Source organism: Natator depressus, chromosome 7, assembly GCF_965152275.1.
Source record: "Natator depressus isolate rNatDep1 chromosome 7, rNatDep2.hap1, whole genome shotgun sequence".
Classification (NCBI taxonomy): domain Eukaryota; kingdom Metazoa; phylum Chordata; order Testudines; family Cheloniidae; genus Natator; species Natator depressus.
Genome location: NC_134240.1, coordinates 120250570 through 120270090, shown reverse-complemented (window position 1 = coordinate 120270090; position 19521 = coordinate 120250570). Strand labels below are relative to the sequence as shown.

Sequence of the window (19521 nt, the reverse complement as noted above, 5' to 3'; positions counted from 1 at the left end):
ACTTTTTGTGTTCCATAAACGTGGCTGACATCTTGTCTGTCCTTTGTTTTCATCTGTCCTTTCTGTTTTATGATAGTACAAATACCAAGGAAAACAGTTTGGCCCATTTTCTCACATTGACGTTACCTTTCTCTCTGTACAGCCAGATGTGACTACAAATTGCTAATGAGTCCACTAACCTTGTTACAGTGTCAACCAAATTTTTTTTTCTCTTACAGCAGTAAAACACTCTGCAAATTCCATTTTTATATAAAATGGATTATTCCATTAAGTAGTCTGCTAGTTGCTATATCCTGACTGTAAGTAGTGTTCCACTATGCAACCAATTCTAATATTTAACTTGATGCTGTGGGATATATTTTTAAATCATTCTAAATTGACATTCTTAGTGTACTAAGACGACAATAATAATATAACTTTGCAGAGAGAATGATTTTTGTCTCCAGTATTCACATTTTGTTTGCTTTCAGAAATATACAGTATTCTCTTAAAACTCAGTCTTTTCTAATTCTACTTTAAGAAATAGAATGATTTAGAAAAAGTAGGAGTATACATCTCTGAACTGAGTTAAAGGTTTGCAGTGTGAGTATTGATATCACCGTTTTTCTAGTATACTTTTTCAATCATCTTTGGGTGTTTTGTGGAAACTTTAGTAATGGTCCTCCAGACAGTTTCATTCTTTAACTTTGAAAACACTCAACATATGAGACACGTGCACCCTGTCTTCCTATGCTTAAAACTCTGGATTTAACTTGGCCTTATTAGCTTTTCTAGAGGGAATTCGGATATGCCAATTTAATTTTTGTCACTTGCAGTGATTTGAAGCAAGGCTTTGTCTAAAAGGCCCATACCAGTATCTGTGCAGACTTCATATTAATTTAGCGTAAGACTCAGTCTTTCAGCTGTGCTTTTTATTTTCATGGGAGTCTTGAAAGTGTCATAACAAGACAGTTGTGATAATACATAGAAAAGTTCACCTTTGTCTTCATAGCTTTCTTTAAAAAAAAAAAAAAAAAAAAAAAGGGACTAATGACAGTGAGATTATTCCCTTTATCTCAGCATGTAAAACAGTTAAAACAGTCTTTCTCCAGTATTATACTAGAACTTCCTTTTGTTTTTTACAGGTTGGGGGGACCAGATCCTCTGGACTACGTTAGCATGTACAGGAACTTGGGAAACCCAGCGTTGAATGTTCCTGAGCACTGGCATTATGTCAGCTTTGGGTTAAGTGACTTGTATGGAGACAACAGAGTTCACGAGTGAGTGCCTTCTGGATTCTATTGCTGCATGTTGTGCTTTGTATATGTTGTGGATGAGGAGGAGCAAGGGACAGTAAAACAGCATCTTCTTAGTGGGTCAAACATACGTATTTTTTGCGTTGTAGACTAAGACCATTCAAAGGGAACTGCAGCTCCTCATGGGTGCAGGAGTCTACCATGTAGTTCTCCTTGCAAGACCAGGGCCTACTTTAGAACGTGATTGGTTAACTTATTTGTTTAATGATTTTAACTTTTGATAAAATTCTTATTTTTCTTCTGCTTGATACTTCGATATTTAAACTGTTCCACTGTGGTCCTCTGAAACCCTCACCAATCACCTGTTAAGAACCTCCTCCTTAAAATGCTGTTGGGGCACCTTTCCTTGAGCTGGGAAGGCAATGTTAATATCAGTGTGTGGTCACAGGGAGGCATTTGTAGATGCTGGGCCTCCATCCCAATCGATATAAAGGTGCAAAGATACAGTAATAGAAGCATAAGAAAATAATCACTTGATCTCTGTTCTCGCTCCCCTACTGTTGGGCTGCTCACACATGGAGATGGTTCCTCTCTCCCTGCTACTTCTCCCTCCTCTTTTTTTAGCTTCTGATATGGTGGCTAGGCTTTTGTCAGGTATGTTGCATCAGGCTAAGAAAGGTCAGACTAGATCTCATTCTGATCTTTTCCTACTGGTCTTGACCATTAGTTATAGGTAGAGCAAGCAACAGTAGCTGATAAACGTATGGGCTGTGGTTTCTAAGTCTTCTCAGAGTAGTGTATCTAGTCTTCTAACCAGGGGAGGAGAGACCTTCTGGTGGTTGTTGTTACCTGGCTTTTATGGAGCAGAGAGAGTTGATCTAGTGAATCTGTGAATTGTAGTGTCTTACAGTTCAAGGGCAAATAACCTTGATTGTTGGTATGGTTGTGGGGGTCTAAACTAGCTCATCTAAACTTTACCTCCTCTTTCTTGCCTGGGTTAAGCTTCAGCCAGCTGTTTTTCACTCATGTCTTTCGCTTTGTCTCGCAAAAGCAGGCACACAGCCAGTTCCTTTAACTTCCCCCACATCCACAAGGCAGCAGGCAAAGTGACTAAGGATCCACAGCCAGATACTTTCAGGTCCTTAAATTATGAGATTTACATGGTAAGAGCACAGTAGAGTTAAGAGCAAAAGACCGCATGTATGGCCAGATTTTAAAAAGAGATCAGCATCAAGTAGCTTTCAGTGGGTGCTGCTAGGTGTTGAAAATCCCTTTTTAGTGTCTTGACAAACATATAAACTTGGTGTGCTATAGTTAACTCTGTGTGCAATCTGTACAAATATAGTGGCTTCCCCGCCTTAAAGAGCCTCTCATTCTTTGGGAGTAAACTTATTAAAGTCCTTATGAAAATATCTTTAACAGAATTCCGTTCAGAGTCCTTCAGGAGGGTAAAATGGTCACATGGGAGCTGTTGGCAGTGGTATAAAGTAGAACTAAAGTTGTTTGGATGACTTTCACTGTTGCCATTACAACCTTAGACCTTTTTTAAGGTGGAGCCTGCAGTAATACACTATAGATCAAATCCAAAGCCCACTGAAATCAAATGGAGTTTTTCCATAGATTGCAGAGATTACTGGACCTGACCAGATCACAGAAGTCTGTAAGATTTTTAAGAAGTGTGCATTTTCATAACTCCTCCCTGCTTAATCTGTTACAAAATACACTGTCTTCCTAAACAAAACCTGCCCTGATCCAAAAGCTATGCAAGCCTTTAAATCTATTTCCTTGTGACCTAGTGTAGCACACAACCTCTCTCTCAAACAGACTTTTTTTGGTAATACTTTTATGTTATTCTGTACAATTTAGACCAATTATAATCCAATATAGCTGAAAGGTTTTTTAGGAGTGAACCCAGCCTGAATTGGGGGGCCCCCTGTATGTATATTAATAATGAAATAGCAAACAGATGTTGCAAATGAAGTGAACATGTTGACTTTAATTTATATTTTTTAATAAGAACCTGAAAAGTCTGAAGTGTAGCTCTCCCTGTGACTCCTTGCTGACAGATTTATTTTCAGTTAAAATAGCACTATTTCCTGCACTGCTTAAATATCGGTTATGCTCTGCTTAGAAAACAGGTCTGTTTTTAGGAGCTACAGAATAACATGGAAGAAATTTAAGAATTTCAAGTGGGAGAACTTTTTTTTTATTTAAAAAGCACTCAGTGTTTCATAGTATAATGGCAACCATGACACCAGCTGTGTTGGCTTGATTGTGCTCTGCATCCTAAATCATTGCATCATGACAGTGTTACGGAACCAGAGGTCTTTGATTGGGACTTCACACAAAACTATATTTATGGAAATAAGTATTTCTAAATAGCTGTGCAGCACTACCTGAGTGGTAGCAGAGATCCCCTTCCTAACCCTTTTGAAAAGGTTTCTCCACCTTCTCTAACTTCTCTGCCTTTAAAATTCAGACTTGTTTGTAGCTTGATTCAGGGGAGGACCCCACTGCTCTAGAAAGCAGCAAATCCATAGTGTTGAAGAGTATAATCCTTTTGGATGTGTTACTTTTTGAAGTCTATATATGGCATAGTGGTACTGTATTTATAAATGTGTAAGATTCAGCCCGTCAAAGATATCTGAAACACTCTTAAAGATAGCCTTGGAAGGATTAGACTTGTATTGGTAAATGCTGGTAAATGTTTTTTCATTGGTTTGTGTGTGTATGCTGCAGTGGACATTTCCTCATCAATAATAACTGAAATTTACAAAGGCAAAGAAAGAAAAATGCTGCTGGAGGTCTTCTGAGACTTTTGATTTAAGGATCAGTATTTTGTATATTGATGTGATGCTGACACTTGTGTTTTAACAGTTATAAAGCTTTAACTTTCTGAATCTCAGTATCTACTGTCATTAAATTGTCTGACTGTCACCCGTTGTCTGATTCCCTCCATAATTTCCTGCAACTGTGAAAATTTAAATCAATAAAATAAAAAAATGCTTAAAAATAGGCATTGGTATTTTCTGTAAATTATTATTTTTTAAATCCTATTCTGCTACGTCTACTGCAAGGTCACACACATCTACATCCTGCTCAGAGAGGAATAACCTCTATTCCAAGAATTCATCCACCTTTTTGTAATACACTGCCGTCTTTCCACCTGGGTTATTTTTGTTTTATTATAGTAGCACCTAAAGGCACTAGCTGAGTTTAGGGCCCTGTTGGTGCTAGGTGCTGTATATACACAGTAAGAGAGAGGCCCTGCCCTCAAAGAGTTTATAATCTAAATAGACAAAGGGTGGAAAAAAGAAAAGATGACCTCCATTTTACAAAGGGGGAGGTGACGTGCCCAAGGTCACACAGTGAGTCTGTTGCGGAGCCATATCTCCCATTTCCCAGGCCTGCAGTTCAGCACAAGATACCCCTCACCCCCAGTAGTTTAACAAGCACTTGAAAAGAGGGTACGTTGCTATTCCATCAAGAGACCTGCACGCTGTAAAAACTGTGAAGGGGTTGAATAACTTCAGTGGTATGAAATCTACGAAGAAATAGTATCGAGTCACAGCAGAAAACACAATTTATATCAGGACTGAATTGTGGGTGTGTGGTTTTTTTAATTTTAATGTTTGCTGTCTCCAGAGGAGAAAACTCCAATACTGCTCTCATGTTCAGGTGTTTTTTTTTTTAATACAAGTTCCTAAAACTATGAAGTTTGTGTCCTGATCTGCACACAGACGGGGGACTGTTCTGGCAGCTTGGCAGAAGCCTAATTGCTGCAGCAAATTTGCATAAAACAGAGATGAAGGCAGCTGCAATCAGCTCTAATACAGCTGCACAGCACCACCTGCTGAGACAACAGGTCCCAGTTTGTAATGCTCCTTTTGATTTGAGCTGCTCTCCACTCTTATCAAGAAGGAGCATTGCATGCTGGGACAACATGTTGTCTCTATGGGTGGCACCTCCCTACTAAAGGTAAGGGTATGTGCAAATCTTCTGAGAATTTCATGACATGCACTAGTTGCTCATACAGACCAGGTGAATTGATAGGGTATTTGTTATGGCTATTAAAAGTGCAAAAACTGGAAGCGGTAACACATGGGATTGAGGAGGAGAATAATTTTTTCTTTAAAGCTCTTACTGAATTTGGTGAGGTTTTTGTATCTTAAAGTCGGAATTTTGATATTTTGAAAGTTGCAATCAGTACACTCTCCCCTCAGTGAGAACTGTCTTCCCCTTATGAGTTTGCCTGAATGTAGATTGATAGTACTGACAGGTGTCACTTTAGTGAGCCTCTTAGTTCTGTAACCCCTCATATAACTCCTCTTCCCTCAATTTGGCAGCCCAGAGTCTGAAATTTAGATCCTAAAGAGTCCCCAAGTGCTTTACAAACTACATAAAGCACCACTGAGCTATAGCTGTAAACTGAGAATGTGCAGTGGTGTAGTCCGAAACTGCAGTGTCAACCCACTAGCCCGGCACTCCTACCCCATGCTTCAGGGGGTGGGGCATAGTGGTGTAGTGGAACCAGAATACTGTTCCATTGTGTTCTGGCTACATTGTGCCATTCGGAATCTGACAGCTAGCACACTGAAAGGTAGTGGAGATAGGGACTCTGGGGTAAGCCTCTTTATTCCATGAAAAGTGGTGTTAGAGAAATGTCAATTTAGAGCAGATAAGACACTAGAATTTGTTTTTTTGAGTTTGACATTTGAAAGATCTGCCCACAAACTTCATGAAATTCATTGTATTTGCCTTGAAATCATGAAAAATGAAGTCAGTCTGGTTTGGATTCAAGCCTGGGATTCCAGGAAAATTTGTATAAACAGTAAATTTCTAGCTTCCATGGCTGCAAAGATGTGCGAATGTGAACTGAGCTTAACTACTGCAGACATGTGTGCCTCAGTTTGCCTTAAAACAATAATCAGGAGATGCAACCTTCCTTCTGCCTTTGACTCATTTCACTAGGGTATTAGCTCTCAAGTCAACTGACACTTAAGCATTAGACTCTTTGGTAACCATTTTAGTGGATTGAATAGAGAAGGTGGTTTGAGTGAAGAGCCAGGTGTTGCTAGGGAAGGAAATGCAGCTTGTCAGACAGAGGAGAGAGATGTGGGGGGAAGAGAGAAACAGAAAGGAGGATGGGGTGGGTGGAAGGATAGAAATGGTGGTGGTTCTACAGTTTGGTGCACTTCCCTTGCTGAATGCAACAATAAAGTGTGACAGATATGGTAATTGCCAGCAATATCTTTGGGACCTTATTGAATTTTAAGTATCTTTAGAGTCCATTGTATTAAGTGAATGCTTTGTGTTTTGTTGTGGGCTGGGCTTATATGTAACCTTTTGAGGGGGAAGATATGACACGTGAGACCTCGAGGTTCCAAGGGCTATATTGAACAACGTGCCAGCCAAGAATAGACTTTGAGTGTTGAGTGGTTTTCCTAGGGGATATCTATGGGCAGGTGAATGCAAATGTGCCACCTCTGGTTATGTAAAACCCCAGCCTTTTGAAGCTATGCCCTGAGGCTTGGGCCATTGTCTGCTGATCATCTGCTGCATGAGGCCAAAATCAAAGGCCCAAGTTGTATGAAGGAAAGACGGAATTATTCTCAGTTGTTCTGGTTCTGAATAAGAGACGGTTATGAACTTGAAATCACGATTAATTGCCATTTTAATTGCACTGTTAAATAATAGAATACCAATTGTATTAAATATTTTCAAATATATATTTCGGTTACAACACAGAATACAAAGTGTACAGCGCTCACTTTATATTTTTGATTACAAATATTTGCACTGTAAAAATGATAAATAGTAGTTTTCAATTCACCTCATACAAGTACTGTAGTGCAATCTCTTTATTGTGAAAGTGCAACTTACAAATTTTGTTACATAAGTGCACTCAAAAATAAAACAATGCAAAACTTTAGCGCCTAGAAGTCCACTCAGTCCTATGTCTTGTTCAGCCAATGGCTGAACAAGTTTGTTTACATTTACGAGAGATAATGCTGTCTGCTTCTTATTTACAATGTCACTTGAAAGTGAGAACAGGCATTCTCATGGCGCTTCTGTAGCTGGCACTGCAAGGTATTTACGTGCTAGCTATGCTAAACATTTGTATGCCTCTTCATGCTTTGGCCACCATTCCAGAGGACATGCTTCCAAGCTGACGATGCTTGTTTAAAAAAAAAAAAAAAAAAAAAGCCTTAATTAAATTTATGACTGAACTCCTTGGGGGATAATTGTATGTTTCCTGCTGTTTTACCCACATTCTGCCATATATTTCATGTTATAGCAGTCTCAGCTGGTGACCCAGCACATGTTGTTCATTTTAAGAATGCTTTTTCATTGCAGATTTGACACAATGCAAAGAAGGTACCAGTGTGAAATTTCTAAAGACAGCTACAGCACTCAACCTAAGGTTTAAGAATCTGAAGTGCTTTCTAAAATCTGAGAGGGACAAAGTGTGGAGCATGCTTTCAAAAGTCTTAAAAGCACAACACTCCGATGCAGTAACTACAGAATCCAAACACCAAAAAGGAAAATCAACCTTCTGCTTGTATCTGATTCAGAGGATGAAAATGAACATGTCGGTCCACATTGCTTTGGATTGTTATCTAGCAGAATCCGTCATCAGTATAGACGCCTGTCCTCTGGAATGGTGGTTGAAGCATGAAGCGACATATGAATCTTTAGCATATCTGGCACGTAAATATCTTGACACTGGCTATAACAGTGCCATATAGGTAACATTGTAAACAAGAAGTGGGCAGCATTATCTCCTGCAAATGCAAATTGTTTGTCTGAGCAATTGGCTGTACAAGAAGTAGGACTGGGTGGACTTTCTAGGCTCTAAAGTTTTTACATTGTTTTATTTTTGAATGCAGTTATTTTTTTGTACATAATTCTACATTTTATGTTCCACTTTCATGGTAGAGATTTCACTACAGTACTTGGATTAGGTGAACTGAAAAATACTATTTTTTTTTTTTTACAATGCAAGTATTTGTAATAAATATGAAGTGAGCACTGTACGCTTCATATTGTGTTGTAATTGAAATCAAAATATTTGAAAATGTAGAAAACATCCAAAAATATTTAACAGCGCAGTTAATCACAATTAATTTTTTAATAGCTTGATAGCCCTGGTTTAAACCTGTAAGTGACCCGTGTTCCATGCCACAGCGGAAGGTGAAACCCCGCCACCCCCCCGCAGGGGGTTGACACCTACCAGAGCTTGAAGTCTGAGTCTGTGAGATCTAAGGCAAGCTTTTCAGCATGTGTGTAGGTACTTGTATTGTTTTTAATGTTTTTCTCTGAAATGCTTTTCCCTTAAGGATAAATGTGCTTGCTGATGAAGAGCTGTGGTAACTTGCAACTGTAGGCATTATACTGTCTCTGTAACCTCTGGGGGGAGAGAGCAAAGCACAGATACTGGCTGGTCTTTTAGGCAGTCTGGCTTGCTGGAGATATCGCAGTGTAGGTGGAGAGCTGTGCAGCAGGTCCCTGCCCAAGGGAGGTGACATCTGAGGAGCTGGGAGCCTAGAATGGGTGCCCTGGAGAGACTATGGAGGGCAATATAAGTGCAGTTGCCCAGAACTGTAAAGGATAAAGTACTGAAAAAATAAACAATTGTAGTTACTAAATGAAGTCCTTGCCATATCTTTATCCTTGGTCTTTGTGCAAATGTGCTGTTGACATCAGTGGGAAATCCATTACGGATTGAAGGTGGCATGGAGACCTGAACTTCTGTTCCAGCTCACCCCATGATGAAAACCTTAAATTCTGCACTTTCCAGTTAATGGATTTGATGCTCCTGATCTATGGCTTCATAATGTGCTCACTGCTGGAATTTCTGGGCACCAATTAAAACAATAGTAGCTTTCGTATCCATTGTGGAACCAAATTCTCTGCTCCTTCCCATTAATATCAAGGATTTAAAAAAAAAAAAAAAAAAAAAAAAAAAAAAGTAGGGTGGTTGGTGGCCTCCTCTTACCCAAGGCCTTGCTATAATAATGAAGAGTCTTTTGTTGTGCTTAAATTGTCAAGACTCCAGTTACCCTGTGATGATCACAGCCAGGACAAGGTAGACCACTTTGCGGTAGTCAGCCTTGAGATGACTAGAGTATGAGTCATCACGTCTGGGTCCATATCTGAGGAAGCTGCAGTCGCTTGCCTGGCAAAAATGAAAGGTGTTTCTGACCAGTGTGTTGAGATGTGTGTTACAGAGCACCAGTAAGTCCAGTAAAATTCTGGAGGCCCGGTATTGCTCTGACAGACTTCTGCTCATTCTCAAATGCTTCTCACTTTCTACCACCATCACTGTGTCTTGTCACAAATTGAGCTTTAGCCAGTACATCCAAAAATCATCACCTGGGACAACATCTGCTACAGGGGAGGGGGAAATGTAGAGCTGAATATTAAGGTCAACTGAGGGGGAGGAGCTTGAGTCAACTGTCCTACATCTAAGTTAGTTGGACTGCAGGCAAGGAGTCTTGAGTTTATGGAGGAGGGCATTTTATTCTGGAATTCCCCCTCTCTGCCTTCCTCCCATGTTGTCGATCAGAGATGAAATATATTGACCCTCAAAGTAATGCTCCTCTTTTCATTCAGGCTTTTGCCTGAGGGATGGGGTGAGGGAGGACAGAATCCATATACCTAATGAATTGTCGTTTTTATTCTTTGTACGTTGGCTTAGTTAAGCAAATCTGATACATCTGAAAAAATAATTTAAACCAAGCATCACCCTACCATCGCGCACTCCACAGATACCTCACCCCACTGAGGTAATGCACTAGGGCTGTTTAAAACTTCTGATTCTGTGTTGGAGGTAGACCTCCCTTGAAGCTATGGTCACCATGTGGAAACATCCCCCTTCCCCCCCCCCCCCAAGCGTATTTGGTTTCGAAATGTCATTTGTTTGAGGTAGCTAGCTCCATTAATAATGCAGACGGCTTGGGCCACCTACAGAGAAGTCTGCCTTGTGCTGTTGTATGTGTGCGTGCAGAGGCTGGAACCAAAGCACATTCTTATTGTGTTGGATTTGGATATTAGACTCTTTTTTTGAAGCGTTGAGGGGAATTATAACATTTACACTAGCCCAGTCGTTTGAATTTATAAGGTGGTCTGTTTTCAATAAAATGAATGTAACTAGGTTTATAGCGCTGCATTGCTGGAGGCAAAGCCAACTTTCCAATCAGCAGCACATCTGCATGTGCATCCTGGTAGGATAAACATCTTCTCTCTGATGCAAAAACCATTTTCCTGACACACAATGAAGGCGGCTGAAGAAAGACAGCACATTTCCAAAGAGGTTTTTTTTCTCTCAAAATTCAACTTGAATGTTTGTCAGCACATCCTCTGCCTGTGTGTGTTCATCCAAAATGCTTTCCCTTTGAGAGAGGCAGGGCTTCCTTCAGAACCTATCTGATGGGTCACTGGTGCAGAGAGGCAGAGCTGTCCCACCTCATTCAACATGCTCTGTCTGTCAGCCCAGGGGAAGAGATTGGGAATCCAACTTCTTCAAATGACAGCTTGGAACTTTAGGACCCAGGTCCATGTCAACTAGAAAAAGTTGAGTGGATATGGAGCATGTTTAAGAAAAGAATACTTTGAGGATGGCTCGATTTCCATAAAAAGATGTGAAGGAAAATTTTTTGGAGGAGAAGAGTGGAGATGGAGGGAGAACTAGGTATACTAGTAGACAAATAGCACTAATAGGTGGAACACATTAATGAGTAATCTCTGAAAATGAGAACCAGTCATACCATGACTTGTAAGCCTGGATACTCTTGGATGTTGATGGGGGAACAAAAATAACACAAACTAAATAAGGAGGTTTATAGGAGTTTAAAAGGTAAAGTGGACCTAACAAGATGCTCCGCTTCCATTGCTGGACAGTGGCTCATATTAAACTCTCCAGTTGTATGGATGGGCTTGATTTGATATATACAAATGCCAGACAGGAAGGAAAGTCTCCTTACTTATAGAGGAGGAAGTAAGAAATTTTCATTAAAGTGCAAAGGGAAAATAAACTGTCTTAACCTCAAATCTCTTCTAAATGCCTCTCTCTCTGGTTTGTGGCAATAACTTGCATAAACTTCTGAGGTTATTGCTGCTGCTTAGTTTTTCTTTGTAGTTCACATTTTAAGAACAGAGGTCTTGGGAAAATATCCACCATTGCTCATAAGGAAAGGGCATTTGTCGTAGGTGGGAATAGTTTCTCGTCTAGCTCCCCAAAGTATGACTATTCTTATGTCAGCAGTTTCACTATTCAAATGCTTTCTTTGTAATCCCATCCTAAATGAGTCTGGGATGGCTTGGTGGCTTGAAAACTTGCTGCTCCCAACAGTATACTTGCTGGACATTACCATAAGAATTACAGAACCCCCATCGTCAAATTTTGCATTTACTCTGGTGCAGGTAGATCACACTCTATTAGACGTTGAAGGCCTGATTTTCTGTTACCCTTCGCCTTAAGTAATTTATACCTGTGTAATGTGAATGCACAGTCTACCATCTCTGACTAGTTGTGTTACGCTCACTTTGCTCTGGTGAAAATGAGCCTACACTTTGTGTAGTAACAGAGAATCAGACTCTGGATGTGTCTGATCACAGGCACTCTAGGAACCCTCTCAAAAGGATAAATTGTGGTGAATAGAATGCAGGCACTGTCCATGTGATGCAAGGCCCCATTTCAGGCTATATCTACACTAGAGGGGCTACAGTGGTGCATCTGCACTGATGAAGGTGTGCCTCTGTAAGCTCTCATGTAGCTGCTCTGAGCTGATGGGAGAGAGCTCTCCTGTTGGCGTAATTAAACAACCCCCAGACCTTGCTGTTACTTCAGCTTTTCTAGCTGTGTGGATGCTCCTGCTCCAATATCGAAGGGGGAATATATTTTTCTTTCTTTAGTGCCTAAATAATGATGCTAACAAAGTAAATAATGCAAGATATGCATGTCTTGATTCACACCTGTGTGGTGTTTTTTTTTTTTGTTTTTTTTTTTTTCCCCTGACACAGTGGTATGGTAGAAACAATTTTCCATCTAAATCCCATGCCATAATAGATGTTGTATTACCGCTTATTCTGTGGCATAAACCTGGTTTATAACTTGCTTTGAAAGAGGTCTGTATTGAACTTCAGTTTAACTTTCCAGTTACTCTTCATTTTTTTTGCAGTGACTAAAGGTTTGTCTACACAGGAAAACTTACCAGTGCTACTGTACCAGTTTAACTATCCTGTCATTAGCTATCTTGATGTTACTCCCTGCGTAGCTACTCTTCTTTGGAATCGCAGTGGACTTTCTTCGGTTTAGCTTATGTCGACATAATGACACTAATGCCAGTAAATTGCCTCATGTGGATCAACCCAAAATTGATGTTTCCTACGTTACTTACATCTGTATGTGCAGCTATGTTTCACGTCTCTGTTTAAAATCTCTTTTATGGGTAATGGAGAATTTACTGTTGGAAGATTGGATGGGGAGTTCTGTTTAGCAAAATGGGTGTGAAGAGCTGTATGCTAGGCTTCCGCATTTTGCAGTATAGTTTATACCTCCCTCAGGTGTAAATACTCTGGATTAGTGCAGTTATGATTATAATATTATTATGATGAAGGTGATACTGAAATGTGCTATAAATATACATAGCTGTTTGATGTGCATCTCCATGAAACTTCTCTATTTCTGTTTCAGCAAGTAACTGACTCTCCAAAACTAATACTGCTTGGCAAAGAGACAAGGCTATTTACTCTTGACTAAAATCTTTGGAGGAAATCCTGACTCCATTGGAAATTTTTCTGTTGACTTTGAGGGGCCAGGATTTTACCCTTTGTGTAAAAACTGTCTCTTAAGGTTGCAGCACAAATAATGCGCTAAGGACAGCTTTTTGACAGCAGTAAGTACACTGCAGAATCCATGCCCCTGAAAGCTTAAGGGTTACGAGAAGGATAAACTTTCAGGAGAAGCCTAAAATTTAAGACTAAAATGTAGTTCATCTGTCTCAGCTATCTGAATTTCCCTTCTGGTATTCTACTGTCGCTGTTGGTCTAATTCTTTGCCTTTCCCTGCTCTAATGAGTTCCGGGCTAAGGCTGGGGTTTCTTTCCTTACTTAATGTATAGACTTTTCTCTGGTGCTCATTGCTACATTTTCTGAACAAAGCTTGCCATCATCCTGGGTGGTGAAGGAGTATTATCCCAACCTTTACAGATGGGGAAACAGCTCTCAAATTAAGTGACTTGACCATAATCACTCAGGATTCAGAAAGTGTATGGTATGGCTGGGACTAAAGCCTAAATCTGAGTTCCAGTCAGATTCCTTGTCTTAACAAGACTCTTTCATTGCTTTGGAGTAATTTTTCTTTGTGATGATTAAGGATTTAGGTTGAATCCAAGTGAAACACTAAAGATGCTTCCTATATGATTTATTTTACCTACATAATGTAGCTGATGGGGCGGGGCGGGGGGGGGGAACTAATAGCAGACTCCAATGTTTGTACAGTACATGGTGTGATAGAGTCCGGATCACTGGCTGAGACCTCTAGGCATTATTGTAATAAACTAATTAGTAGTTATATCAGCTATTCATTTTGGATTATTTGTCATCCCTCCTACACAATCCTCCGGTATTTACAGAGCCACAAGAAGAATGAAATCAGCAGGGAACATGATTGCTTGGAGGACAGATTGCTGGGGGACAGATGGAGAACCAATTCAAGGTTGTTGATGGCATTCACAGATCAGCAGCACATGGTGGACCACCACTTCTAGGCCTGAGAAACGAGCACTGTCTGGGATTGCATAGTAATGTAGGCTTGGAATGACAAATGGTGGCTGCAGAACTTTTGGAAGTGGGAGGCCATGTTCCTGGATCTGTGTCCCAAGTTCGCTTCCGCCCTCCAGCACAGGGACACCGGAATGAGAGCTGTACTGACAGTGGAGAAGCCAGGGGCTGTGGAAACTTGCAACGTTGGATTGCTACTGGTCAGTGGGAATCCTTTTGGAGTTGGAAAATCCACTGTGGGGTGTCTTGTCATGCAAGCACATGGGGCCATTAATCACCTCCTGCTATGCCAGACTGAGAGTCTCAGCAATGTGTCGGACATAGTGGATGGATTTGCCGCAATGGGATTCCTGAACTGGTGTGGAGCATTAGATGGCATTCACGCGCCTATTTTAGCACCAGCCCACCTTGCACAGAGTACATCGACAGAAAGGGCTACTTTTCCATGGTTGTGCAAGTGCTGGGGGGTCACCAAGGATGCTTCACTGACATGAAAACTGGCTGGTCAGGGAAGGTGCCTGACTCTCGCGTCTTTAAGAACGCAGGACTGTTCAGAATGCTACAAGCAGGGCCTTCTTTTCCAACTAGCGGAGTACCATTGGCAATGTTGAAATGCCAATAATGGTCCTGGGGGACCCAGACAACTCCTTTCTCCCCTGGCTCATGGAACCGCATACTGGCTACCTCAACAGCATCGAGGAAAGATTCAGCTACCAGCTCAGCAGGTGCAGAATGACTGCTGAATGTGCTTTTGGTAGATTGAAGGGACACTGGCGTTGGATACGCACAAGATTGGATCTCAGTGAAAAAAAATCCCAATGGTTATAGCTGCTTGCTGTGACCTGCATAATCTCTGTGAAGTAAAAGGGGGAAACTTGCCACTGGGGGGTAGGGCAGAGATGGAGTGGCTTTGCAAGAACACTTTAACAGTGAGCCACAGTAATGCATTGTGATGTATACATTATTGCTCAACCTCTACCTGGCGCTGCTGTTTTGGGGCCTGTTAAGAATGCACCTAATAATTTTGTTGTACTTGCTGTACATTAATGATTGTTACTATCACTAGTACTATGAGTTGTCACACTCCACAGTAACAAATACTGAAGTGGGTGCTTTCATTGCTCTTTGCAGCATACGTTGGGAACGAATAAAGATTGAATTATTTGCCAAACAATAGAATTTTGGGTAACAAAACCAGCGCAAAGAAAAATCTGGGCAATTTACAAGCGAAGTTAACAAGGGGAAAGAACATTCACATCCATTTAGCCTACACTTACACTGACCTGTGACAGCCATAGTTGCTGTATGTGAAGCTGTGGCTGTCCATGCTTTCTTCTGGTGTGGGATGGTAGGGGTAGGCATGTGGGCCCTGAGGCCATATGGAATGCTGAGGGGAGAGGCATAGGGACTGCAATGGGAGTCGAGCCCAGGATTGTTGAATATGGAGGTCCCAAGAGACTGCAGCATCTGCATTTGCTGGCGGAGAAGCCCTATTGTGTCCTGGTGCTTGTCTTGCTGGGACTCCTGGGCCTTTCTTCTGTCCACTCACTCCTTCCCCAGGCTGTCTGCAATATTCATCCTCCTTCCCCTTTGCTTGGTCTGATGCAGCACTGGCTTGTAGGATCTCACTTAACGTGTCTTCTCAAGTCACTTCCTGATTTAAGCAAGATGGGGTAGCTTTTTACCTTTGGAATGTATATTTATTTTAGTGTATATCACTTCCTGTGGAAAAGCATAGAGTGCCTCTGTGGTTTTATTTTAAGAGGGTGACCCTTTGAATCCGAGCAGTTGTGTTACAAATCAGCTCTTGCCCAATATTTTGCTGAGAATGAAGACTATAGGACGGTCATTTAACTGAGATATTGGTACATAGCCTACGCGGGTCCCTTAAATATTTTTTTAAAATAGCCTTTTTATTATTACTATTAACTTGGCAGAAATGGTGAAATGTAAATGAGATCTCTAAAACTTTGGACTTCACACAGTTTGGGACTGTGAATCAAGACAGGTTAGTGTCCCTTTCGGATTCCTGTGAACTAGCACAACGCTTTTGATTTTTTTGTTAGTGTTTTAACAAAAGTAAGACCTACACTGGCACATCAGAAAAATCTCTATTTTAATGTCCTATTTATCTTTTGTAAAACTTATCCATGTAACCAGAATTTGGAGTTTAAAATACTTTGGCCCAGTTCTGCTTTTATTGACTTAAGTGGGAGGTGACCTGAACTCCCTGTCAATGGCCTTGTACCATAGCTAACTTCTCGAATGAATAACTAAAATCCTTTGAAAATTACAGACTAACAGTAATTAATGCTTACAAAGGCAACAGGGTAGATAGGCAATTACTGTTCCCTTGTGGGGCAGAGTTTGGAAAACTCTTGACTTTGCACAGGAAGTAACAGTAGCTGTTGCTGATGTCAGAGTCATGGGAGCTCTGTCTAGGTAATTTATATAGTCCTCAGTGCCATAGTATCCAAGTGCTTCACAATTAATACGATTTAATCCTTGCAACATCCCTGTGAGATAGGGAAGTGCTATCGCCATTTTACAGAGGGAAACAGAAGCACAAGATAGCTGAAATGACTTCCCCAAGGTCAGACAGGAAGTACATGGCCAAGCTGAAAATTGAACCCAGGGCTTCTGAATCAATGGTCATAGCCCTATCTGCTAGCCCAGTTTTCTTGGGAAAGATTGATCCTATTATTGGGGCCAGAAATGGTTGTTTAGAGCTGTTCTGTAACTTACCAAAGTGAAGCTATAATTAAACTAAAAATTATTCTGAAGTGCTTCTCATTTGCTAACTGGCGTGGCTATAGCTAAGGGTCAGTGTTTCCAGTTGTGAATGCCCATTTTCAGGGATTCATAACCCTGATATGTTTATACACTCACTCTCAAAAGTAAACACCCAGTACACTCTGCTACTTGTCCAGGAGTGTCTCTTTTTCCCATAGCTTTTAAAAGCAGCCTGAAATACTGCCATCTTTGCACTGGAATGAAAAGAAGCTTTTCTTGTTTCTTGCTACAGTGAGAACATACACGCTTTGGCAAGCAGCTTTGATTTAAACTAAAAGGCTCCAGTTTTTAGCGCTGATTTAATGCAGAGTGCTAGTTTGGCTTTTGATCCTCTTAAAGCTGGGTTATTTGATGTGAAAAACACCCTGGATACTCCGCTGAGGAGGGGAGCAGCTTTTCAGTTCTCTGTGTGTGGCTTCTGGAGAGGTCCTGGCAGAGCACTGAGTGGCAGGGGGCTCAGGGAAGCTGGCTATGCTGATCTATAAATAAAGGGGCCTCTATTTCTTTGGATTCCTTTGCTAGAACTACATGTCATGATCAGTGAAACTCTTACCCCATTAAAAGAGCAAGCCAGACTTCTGCAGCGTGTGTGCAAAATGTGGACTGGTCCATTGGTCTGATTTGCTGAACAGATAAAGGGATTTCTTAACCAAAGAATGGCATGTAGTATATGATTCTGGCTTTCAAAAGGTTTATTTTTATTCATATGACAAAATAAGGTTTTACTATTAAATATGGGGTTGGATTTGACTTGGCAGATACAAGAGCCTTCCATTACTGCTGTAGTTAAAATATGAAACTGCTTGATGCATGTCACTGGTGCTAGCCAGTGGACATGTAGCAAGCCAAGAATTCCCCCATCAGTGTCTGGTTTTGTGAAAATATGGCTAGCTGAATGCTTAGGAATCAGGATACTTCCTTTATTGGAAGAGGCAAAAATAATGGGATGTACCTAGAGGGTTGGGGTTTTTTGGGTTTTTTGGTTTTGTTTTCTCCTGTCTAGTATCTCTGGAATTTGGGACAAGTATAAATATTCCTCCTTCCTAGCATTTTTATTTTCTGGTAAAATCTTTCACTCAGTAGTGCATAGTTCAGCCGTAACAAGGCATAAACCAAACTATGTGAGGTATTCAGTTCTGTTAGTATAGAAACTTAATGCTGTATTGGAGCTCTCAGTTGATGTCTATGGATGGATACAAAATGTTAGTTCTGTGTTCCCACCCTGTTTCCTCCCTCCCCCTCCCTCCATCTGCAGTGTTAATTTCTAAATGTCTAAACTTTAATGTTACTGTAAATCTGAAACACCTTCAAACTAATGTATAGCGATTCTCCTACTGATGGAGTATAAAGGAATTAATAGAACTACAGTGTTGGTACAGTGAGGTGAGTTTCAAATCTTCTGTAGTGAAGGAATAACGTCCTGTCGGTTTCACCTTGCTGTCTCACACGTGAACTTTGTCTTGAGGGGCAAAAATGGTGTATTCGTCAAATGTGTTAGCTCACTCAAGTTAGCTTAATGTTATTGAAAAGCCCTGGAAAGACTCAGACTGACATGTTTGAAGCCATCATAGCTGGTTGTATCGCAACCTAGGGGTACTATTATGTTAATCTGTCTCAGTTGAGAAATATAGTGTTTGCCTGTCAAGACATACCCATGGAGAGACTTTGCAGGGAGGAATAGGATATGAAACTACTGAGGAGTTGGAGAAAATAAACCAGTAGAGAACAAATGAGAGGCTGCTGAACTCCTGGTCTTATGTTGTCTCCGATTCTCACTGACTTACGGATTTATCTGGTTACTTTCTGGTTGAATTGGACTCTTATTAGACATGACAATGGTATGGTCGTTGGTTGAGGAGAAAATTCACTTCTTAAATAGTGTAGCTGGATCTCGGTGTCTACAGGATTTAAGCACTTTCGCTTATTATGGACTCTTATAGCAACTACTGTGACTACATCAGATTTATTTAGAATTTTATTTGGGAATGTTGTTCATGGGCGAGTAGAAGCAGCAGCTTTGACTTTATTCGAGATTGTTAGCCATTTTTTCAAAGTGGTTTTCAGTTCAAAATACCTGGGGTATTTTTATATTTTGGAAGTAAAACAAGACTTGCTTATTTTTGGAAATTAAAAAAAAATTAACCCGATATTTCACTTATACAAAATTCTTAATAGGCCTTCAGTAAATATGTATGGATTTTATCACAGTCATTGATTGGCCTCTGAAATTACACACTGATCAGAATTAATTTTTAACAAATTACAAAGCTAAAAGTAAAAAGCTTCAGATTAACGACTTACACTTCATAAATTGTTATTGCCATTGGACATTAATAGAACACTGGTGAATCACATCTGTTCCCTTTCAGTACAATGTCTTTTTTCAGTGACCACTTGTCAAGAATATAACCATTTGAATCAGGCCTTCAAATACAAGCTCTGTTATCGCTGACTCAGTTTATTTAGTGGAATAAAGACCTATGCAAATAGTCATCTTTCTTAGTAACTGCATGCTTTATTTAAAGAATTGAATGCTGAGTTAAGAAATAAGAACTTAAGAACCATCCATGTTAAGTATTATGAGCTGTCACATTTTTGCAAAAAGAGAGCATGTTTCCTAAAGTAGATAACTCGTAACTGTTCGGTGTGTATAACTGAAGTTTCATCTAATTTTTTAACTTTTTAAAGAAACCTAAAATGGGTAATC

General features: G+C 40.4%; 1 protein-coding gene across 2 annotated transcripts in view; it reads left to right on the top strand.

The window, feature by feature from the left end:
• SUFU (SUFU negative regulator of hedgehog signaling) overlaps window positions 1-19521 on the top strand; it is a 118089-nt gene that overhangs the window by 3781 nt on the left and 94787 nt on the right. For both annotated transcript variants that reach the window (XM_074959462.1, XM_074959461.1), the window contains exon 2: window positions 1125-1259. In XM_074959462.1, coding sequence (XP_074815563.1) covers window positions 1125-1259 — 135 coding nt within the window. The remainder of the gene's footprint in view (window positions 1-1124; window positions 1260-19521) is intronic.